The 8,859-nt window shown below is 53.4% G+C and overlaps 2 protein-coding genes across 2 annotated transcripts in view; one reads left to right on the top strand and one right to left on the bottom strand.

Annotated features, from left to right (window-relative positions):
• LOC126579824 (E3 ubiquitin-protein ligase HECW2-like) overlaps positions 1–1,370 on the top strand; it is a 14,299-nt gene extending 12,929 nt beyond the window's left edge. The window contains exon 6 of the mRNA XM_050243461.1: positions 1–1,370. This exon is cut by the window's left edge and continues 2,150 nt beyond it. The gene's annotated coding sequence lies outside the window, so the exon portion shown is untranslated.
• LOC126579992 (uncharacterized) overlaps positions 1–2,605 on the bottom strand; it is a 2,732-nt gene extending 127 nt beyond the window's left edge. Inside the window, exons 1-2 of the mRNA XM_050243810.1 lie at positions 1,859–2,605; positions 1,472–1,785 (exon numbers count right to left, since the gene is read on the bottom strand). Of these exons, the coding sequence (XP_050099767.1) occupies positions 1,472–1,785; positions 1,859–2,319 (775 nt within the window). The 5' untranslated portion in view covers positions 2,320–2,605. The remainder of the gene's footprint in view (positions 1–1,471; positions 1,786–1,858) is intronic.
• Between the last annotated feature and the right edge of the window lie 6,254 nt (positions 2,606–8,859).

Raw genomic sequence — 8,859 nt, 5'->3', positions numbered from 1 at the left:
GAAAAACAGGGCCCGGTAGGCATACCCTTTACCATTTAGTTATTTATTTAACAACAACATGCCAAAACGACGAAATCGTTATGCGTTGCATTGACCTAACACATAGTGGTACACTTTGACTGGTTAGCCCGGTTACCTTTCACCTTTCATGTGATGATTACCCTTGCAGTATAGCACTACTCTCTGGAGTACAAGAGCTCGATAGAATAGCAAAGGCATTCGTTTTAGTGTGTGGTTCAGGTCACGCAATGGCTACCACATCACCGCACTTGCATCTTACAGGTGTTTAATTTTTACGTGGCTGACGCGAAAAGAAAGGGAAAAGATGCGCGTAGTACAAACGCACACATCGATTCAGCTACATTTTACGAATTAGCGAGGTGTGAAAGTGTTTAATCAAAAAAAAAAATCACCAACAAACAACCAGCCAGTGTAGCGTCATTCCTCGAGTTAGATATCCATTTTCTATTGGTGCCTGATGTACTAATTAGTGGACGGATTGGTGCATCAACCACTGGTGTGTTAGGTGAAGCCTTTGTATTTTTGAAGCAGAATTAATTCCGCCGCTTTTAGTTAGCCATACTTTGGCTCTTGCGGCATGCTGACTTGAACTAGAGATAGAAACACAACCATTGAACTGTTTTTGTATGAAAGGCAGCTAGACGGAGCTAGGTGCTTTGCGATGAACTTAATAAGGAGTAAGCTGTCTGACAGTCGGGATAGGAATATTATTTGCAAAGAAAACCTTCTGATGTTCTGAAAACTCATGATCTTTTCTGTCCGTGTTATAAAACAATAGGCCAAATTAGTGGTTGTTCGGTGGATCGGTTCATATAATGCGAATATTACAACCCCTTGGTTACCAGCAACGATTACCGAAGCATCACTTAATTAATGAACAATAGTTGAATTTTAAATGTGAAAATAATACATTTGACCTTGCTATTCGTGCCACGAATTCAAACTTCTAAAGTACCTATGCAGATTCGTTGATCTATGGCCTGAGTTCGTAATCATAACGATTCCAGTGGTTGGAAATACTCCCCCCAGTACCAAGAGAACAAGAATAGCGAACAGTACATCACATTTAACTGAAACATACCCGCGAACGAATTCGTTTTACTAGTTTCGATTTCGGTTTCAAACTGAAAGCAACACGTTTTGCGACGCGAACCATCCTTGGTACCTTTTAGCACCCTTTTCCACTGCGGCATTGTAGCGGCTTTTGACGTGAAAATCGTGATGTGAATCTAATATCTGTCGCTATCAATGAACCGACCAGTGACACAACATTACTCGCTCGCAAAATACTCCCCCCCCACCCGGCCCACCCACCTTCCCATTCCGCTCACACCCCACATGATACTTGTATTGCGCGATTAAATAAAGTATTTCATCTATTTGCAAGTGCCCCGTGGAGGGAGCTTTGAAGGACACATCCGAAATGTGGGCAGGGAGGACGAGCACTTACCACAGCTGTTGACGGCTGGTTGATGGAAACGCTGACCGGCAGGCAGCAGGTAGAGCGGACCGGCCAGCTGCACGCCGTGGTTGAGGATCGCCTGGACCGTCGCGACGGCCAGCACGATCCAGCCCCAGGAGCCCTCCGGGTAGTAGTGGCGCCGCAGCGTCGACACCTTGGCCGCGGCCTGCCCCGAGATGCACCGGTGTTCGCTGCACGGCGAGCAGCTATGGTGGTGCAGTTGGTGGTGATGGTGCGGCTGGCCGGTCGCGACCGTTGCGGTCGCGATCGTGGCCGAAGCGGCCAGTGCACCGACCCCGAACCTGTTGGATGTTCGAGCAAAAGTGCGTGTTCGGTTAGCACACGTGTCGGTGGGATCCGGCGTCCTCCACTTACAAGCGGCTGCCAGTGTTGGGCGCGTGGAGCACGGATCGGGCCGTGCCCTTCTCCGTGTAGATGTAGTCCCAGTTGTCGATCTTGAGCGATTCGGAGCGGTTCGTCCGGTGTGCGCTGCTGCAGCCATCGAATGGTCTCGCAGAGACGTAGCCGACCTTTTGCTGCTGCTGGTGCTGAGGCACGAATGGTGATGGAACACGGTCCGCCTCGTCGACCGTTACGATCGGAGCCGGTGCAGGTGACGAAGACGATGACGGAACGGACGGTGGCACGGTTGTAGCCGACAGGGCCAGGGTGTTTAGCGCCGATACGGCGGAACTGTAGGTGCGCCCCTTCGCATCGAGCCGCAACTGTACGATGGCGTGCGCCGGCTTGGGCCTGGTCGTGTGGAAGATCGAAGAGGGCCAGGTGTTGCTGCTTCGAGGCGCCAGTGGCGTTTCGCCGGCCCGAGGAGCGGCCATTGCACGCTGCTCAGGAGGCTACTGCGGGGGCGCGCACTTCACTTCCACTGCCACTGGCACTGCCACCACCCCACCCCTAGCGCTGGTAGCGCTTCTTCCAGCAAACCGAGGGAAACCCACTGGCCATCCGGCTTGGCATTCAATTTGTTTCACTACAACACTACTGGCTGCTGGGCACGCTGTGATGGGCACGAGTTGGCTAGGCCGATTTCACACCAAAAACAGATCAGAAATGTAACGATTGCGAGCGCTCCTTCGCTCCGTTCACACTACACCACATTACTACCGGCACGATGTCACAGCAGTGCGCACTACCTTTAGGAAGAAATTTAACAATTACACGATCAATCAATCGAAGGTACACCGGGCACCGTGGAACCGGCAGTGACGGTGGTGTCGGTTGACTCGACGGTTCGATTGATTGGATTCTGCTGCTGCTGCTGCTGCTGCTGATGCGGTTGACACGGTGCGTTGCCACGGGTTACGGCCGGCTGGATGGATTGATTCCCGAACGCCCGGAAGCCACGAGTTGCCACGTGGCTACTCATACACACATACGCACACACTCGCACTCGCACTGAAGATGGTTGCTTGCTGGGTGTTGATCATGGCGGTGCGACCGTGCGCGCCAAACGCGCCGCGATGTTTGGCAAACACACGCTCGACTCGACGCTCGACGTAATATCAGCGGTCGGTGGTCGGCGGTGGCCGTGACAGCGATTAATTGATATGAGACTCCCGTGTCAACGGGTGCTGTGGCCACACAGTGGTGTGCATGCCTGTGTGCTGCGCTGCTATTAGCTATTCCGGGCGCTTCGCAGCGCTACGACCACACCACTCTCCCTCCCTGTGCGGAAGGAAGGTCGTGCGCGACCGATAGATGCACGTAGCGTCCACGGTTACGCGGCCAGCAGCAGCACGCACCTTGGCCACAAGCCGACAACAACGAACTGCTGCTGCTGCTGCTGTCCGAGTGACCGACCGATAGATCGAAAGCGAATCGAAAACACGGCGACCACCACCCAGCAGCACATCACTAGGCACTTGGCACCCGCACACACAGTCGATGCGCTCTTTCCTCTCACTAACGCACTGGTTGATGAGAATCCGTAGGTGAACCGACCGACCGACCGGGCTAGTGGTTGATGTTTGAATGAACGTCTCGAAACGCGCACAAACCCGGGACCGGGCCGCCCGGGCGGGTGGTCAGACTGACAAAGCTGACCGAGCTGCCACCGCCACTGTTTGCCCTCCCTGCTGCACTAGATGCCGGCTCGCAGGACCGTTCGCCGGAGTGTGTTGCTTGGCAGTGCGGAGCGGGCTCACTCGCTCGGTTCGTTCGTTCGTTCGTTTGTTCGCTCGCCTCGCTACTAGCTCCAGCGCCCAGATAGCACAGCGAGTGGGAACATCAATGGCATCGTAATATCGTCCCACCCCCCACCCCCCCCCCGGCCCACAGCTTACCTCCCGCTGGGCCACAGGGAGCCGGCTGATCGACAGCAGCAGTGAGCGCAGTCCGGCCGAGATAGTCAATCTCGCCAATCAACGACACCTGCAGCCATTGACACGCCGTTGGGTGCGTGTGTTTTTGCGTGGAAAGGCAGAAGACAAAAAGAAACAAAGGGGACAAAAAGAGAGTGAGTGTGAGAGAGAGAGAGAGAGAGAGAGAGAGAGAGAGAGCTGGTGGGCTGATGGCTAACGGCCAGATCTGGCAGATCTGAATCTCGTTTCTGGAGCACACTCTGCCTTCACCCTTTTGTGCCTCTCTCTCTCACTCTCTCTCTCTCTCTCTCTCTCTCTCACTCTCTCTCTCTCTCTCTCTCTCTCTCTCTCTCTGCTTGCGTTGTTGGATGCAAAACCCCAAGGACCAAGCGGACGCTACGCTAGGCGCAGCTGCCGACGCGCACATCGTTGCGATGCCGACGAATCCCGAACCCATCGCCGGTGCTCCACCCGTCACTTCCGTTCCGTCAGCCGTGTACGAGTGGTGGCATCCAGTATTTTATCACGGATGCTAATGGCGTCATCGTTGGTGATGCCTGCTGCTGCTGCTGCTGCTCCAAAGGCTCCTAAGGTTATAAGGTCAGCGTCGGTGTCGTCGGTGTCGCGGGTGTGTGTTTTGCTTCATTTTACCGTCATCATCATCGGCATCATCGGCAGTATCGACATTCGGGCGTACGAGTCCCTGATTTGCTCCGGTGCACACACACGTGCGCGCGCGCGCCCGCTCGGGGATTGCAGGTTTACATATCTGGATACACACAAAAACACACACAAATTGGGACGGGTTGAAGGCGGGTTCCAGAATTGGGCACTTGTGCCACGCTATCGGGAGCAGCACCCCTCGTCCCCTCTGCGCCGGTTTTTAGGGGGTGCACCCGGACAATCCAAACCGCAACACGGGCAGCTCCGAAGAGCCTGCCCGTGAATGTGTGCGTTTTGTATGGGAGCGACGAGCGTCTTTCAATTTTTCCTTTGACGCTCCAGAGAGTCCTCGGACCATGCTTTATGTGTTCTGTCTGTCTGTCTTGCTGACTGCGTTTGGCTGTCGGTCTTTCTGTGTCTCCGGGGCCAGGGGACTCCGGAAGGGGGGGGGGGGGGGGGGGTGTCACTTGACCCGGATTCGCCTGCCTGGAGTCCAGCAGTTGCGTTGCACGTTATCTTCGTGATGCCGACGCCACTACTCGCCACTCGCTGCAACAATTAAACAAAACTCCCCATCAACCACCCCCCCCCCCCCCCACCATCAGCTAAGGGGATTCCGTGACGAGTGGCCGGTGCATTTGTTTCAATTTCGTCCGCCCGCTTGCTGCAACCCCCTTTAACGTTTACCTTCTTCGTACCGTTACTGGAAAAGAGGGTCACAATTTTAATTAAAACAACTTTCTTCATCCCCTGGCTCTCTCTCTCTTTTTGTTAGGGTGTTGGCCTTGAATCCTGAGTTGCTGGCATGATGTTCTGACCACACACTCAAGAGTGGTTCAACTAGAGCTGGACAGTGCCAGCTGTAAGCTCCTGGCAGGAATTGGGTCCTGCCAGCGAGAACCACTGGGTTTGGTGCCCAAAATGGGGAGGGGTGGGGGTGGGTGGGTTGTTGACCCACTGTGGCTGGTGACCTAGTTGCCGAGAGTGCGGTTTACTTCAACTCCCCCCTTTACCCCCTCCCAGGACCCCACAACCGCAGACGCAGCAACCAGACCAGCGCGTTGCACACTAGTTGCACACTCGGCGCCCTCTCTCTCTCTCTCTCTCTCTCTCTCTCTCTCCCACTCCTCCCTCTGTGACGGCCTTGGCGGCCTTGAGGCGTGATGGGCCGAGGAAAATTAGGCCAGCCCAGGGGCCCAATGGGCAGCAGCAGCAGCAGCTCCGTGCCATTTCGGTTCGGTTGTAAAAGTTGTGTCCTCGCGTAGTGGCACGCTCCATCCCGGGCATACATATATTTAAGTGCCCACACCCCTTTCCTTCCCTTCACTCTCCCCTCTGGCTCTCTCTCTCTCTCTCTCTCTCTCTCTCTCTCTCTCTCTCTCTCTCGCTCTCGACGCGGACTACGCCAGTGCGCGCCCCAGCGGAAAGGGAGCGTCGCGTCATCCTCTCGCCGGTCACTAAGAAGACCGGCGTTGCACAAACCACTGTGTGCGTGTGTGTGTGTCGCTGTGTGTGAGCGCGAGCGTCAGCCAGCGTCCCCATGGCTCATAAAATGTCCAACACTGGAATGCGCGATGCGATGGCCTCTTGCCCTGGCCCTAACCGAAATGGCCTAGCGCCTGGCGTCATTCAGGTCAGCAGGTTGGGTGTGTGTGTGTGTGTGTGTGTGTGTGCACGTGTTTATGGATGCTCGATCGAAACACGGTGTACGACAGTAGCACACAACACGCGACGGATGGCGACGGATGGCGACGGTCGGTGCACAGCGCCAGACCGAAAGACATTTTACAACCCTCCTCCCGGTTCTCCCGGCACGGTAGCGTCATTTACCAGCGAACCAGCCTGGCCTGGTTTGGCTGCTGCTGCTGGCTGCCATTTCCATTTTACTGTGATGGGGGGGGGGGGGGGGGGGGGGGCAGCGACTGGGAGGACAACGACGACGATGACGGCTGATGCATCGTAAATGTGCCAACCGGTTGGCCCAGTACCGTTGCATTGCCTCTAACCCGTGGTAGAGTGGCCCACCCGGGTCGGTTTGCTCCTTCTGACTGCACTGGATATTGGAAATCTGCGCGGACGCGAACGAACGCGAGTGAAGGATACCCGATGGTCCCTTTTTTTCGGTGGAGGTGGAACACGCGCGTCCTGGAACTCGCGACCCGATGGTGTGTGTGTGGTTACGAGACGAAAGGTGGGTTAGGTGGGGGAGAGGGGTTGGTGTTTAAATGGAGTTTTGCGGTTTTAATCTGCGAACGATCGGTGCACCACCAGCGATCAGTCAACCCAAGTGGCAGAGAGGCATGGGAGGGAACAGGGCGTTTGAAGGTATATTTTAGAGAAGGTGCCATGTTGGTGATGGTGGTGGGTAGTGTGTCCGCGATGGGTTGTGATTAAATAAGTGGGCTACTTGAGAGTGGCTACTTTTGCGGGCACTGCAGTCTTTGGCTCATTTTTTTTTATAGTTTTTTAATGGTTCGTGCCCATCGTAGTCATGTGATGGGTCATCTGAGCTACGCAGATCAATATTCTTTTCATCGATTATAAGTTAATTCAGTTCAGCTCCGTCGAGTTTTTGATGAATTACCAATTTTTCGATTTTTGGCAGATTTTTTAACTAATGCTTTTGATGGCTTTGATTAAAATAACATATGATAGGAATTATTTACAAAAGGCCAACAATTTTTATCAAATCTCTACGGGACTAACTGGCAAATAGTGTACAGATTATGTGTTAAAAATTTCAAATCTATCGGTTTACTAATTTCTATGCTAGTGGATGGGCACCAACCTTGAAAACGTTTGTTTTGGGAACCGCGCTTCAAAGAAGCGAGATGCATTGAGTCATGCATGAGTCGCGAATTGGCTAAAATCTTTATCTTTACCACTTTGCTAAATTTATTGCATTGCAGACACTGCATTGTTTGCTACAAAATTAATAGCAAAAGATCAATGCTGAGGTGTGATCTCATCCTGAGAAGTGAGAAGGATCTTGATCGCGACGAGATCTGTGGTACATCCACCCTTCCTTCCCTTTCTGCTGCCGTACAGTTCCTGGCTATTATCAACAAAATCTTTACCATTCTTAGGCCAAACTTCCCTGCCAGCGAACCATGCAGCGTATGCGCAGATCATGCAGCAGAGCGTCACATCCATCAGATGGCTACTAGGCATCCAGGGATACCTGTAGCAGCTTGCAGGCCCCCCGGGGAAAGCGGCACTTGTGTCGTGGGTGGGGCGGGATCGGGGTGCTTGATTCACGGGCTACGGCGAAAAAGTTTAGCTTCGCAAAGGCCGCGCCAGTTTGCTGTTGCGCCATCGCGGCCAATTAATCATATCGGCAATTAACGATACTGATTCGTGAGCTGTCGCGCCCCCTCTCACCCACCACCCATTTCCACCTTGCCATTTCTTTTGCTAGCCATAAATCATCACCCCATTGCTCAACGTCTTTGGCCTCGTTTCCACTCTCGCTCTCTCTTGCTCTCTCTTGCTCTCTCTCTCTCTCTCTCTCTCTCTCTCTCTCTCTCTCTCTCTCTTTCTCTCTGTTTCACTTGGCCACTTAGTGTGCGACGCCACCGAGAAAAATGCCGCGCCGAACGTAAATCGTTAATCGCAGCGCAACGTGGCCTCCTCAACCTCTCCCTCCCCAACCCAACGAGCGAGGGGCGAGAGTTTACGACTTTTGTGGCAGTTTTGGCAGCACGGCACTCACAAAGCGGCTTGCTGTGATGGCAATGAAATGTAATGCCTCTCGCCTAACCAACGGCACTTTTCACATCGGGAGGAGAAATCGAAAGGGTGTGTCTGAATGGGGAGGGAGGGGGATTGGGTGGGTGTGAAACCGCCATTAGCTAGCTATTTCCGTTCCGTTTCCGGCCAAAGAACCGCTCTTGCATACTTTAGGGGACAATGTCTGGGGGGGGGGGACGACGGTGTCCTGCGTTCTTTGAAACGCCAGAGTACGCCCTTTCTCCTTTCTCACTTCCCCCAGTTTTTTTGGGGTAATTAAAGCGGTTGGAGGTGGATCTGGTGGGCTTTACGCTTTGATTGGTTTTTGAAACTCCTGATACGCACACGAAAGCGTAAAGGAGTGTAGCCGACACATTTTCATTTCGTTGCCTTTTTGTGCTTTTTTCGGGAAGAGGACGAATGCGTAAGACGATGGAAGCCGGCCGTCCTGCTTGCGAAGCAATATAGCTGATCGCCGACCGCTCCTTGGGGGTTGTTAATAGAATTAAGCTACAAATTTCCCATTTGCTTGTCAAATACTTCACTGAAAAGCGAATATACTCCACAAACCCCATTCTAATGATCCACGATGGAAACAGATAACCTGTTATCAGTAGAAAGCACTAAAGTCGGATTTAACTACGGTAACTACGGTTTGTGGCGCTG

The sequence above is a fragment of the Anopheles aquasalis genome, chromosome Y, assembly GCF_943734665.1.
Source record: "Anopheles aquasalis chromosome Y, idAnoAquaMG_Q_19, whole genome shotgun sequence".
In the NCBI taxonomy this organism is placed as follows: domain Eukaryota; kingdom Metazoa; phylum Arthropoda; class Insecta; order Diptera; family Culicidae; genus Anopheles; species Anopheles aquasalis.
The sequence above is the reverse complement of the archived record's forward strand: the minus strand, read 5'-3'. Positions and strand labels throughout refer to the sequence as shown.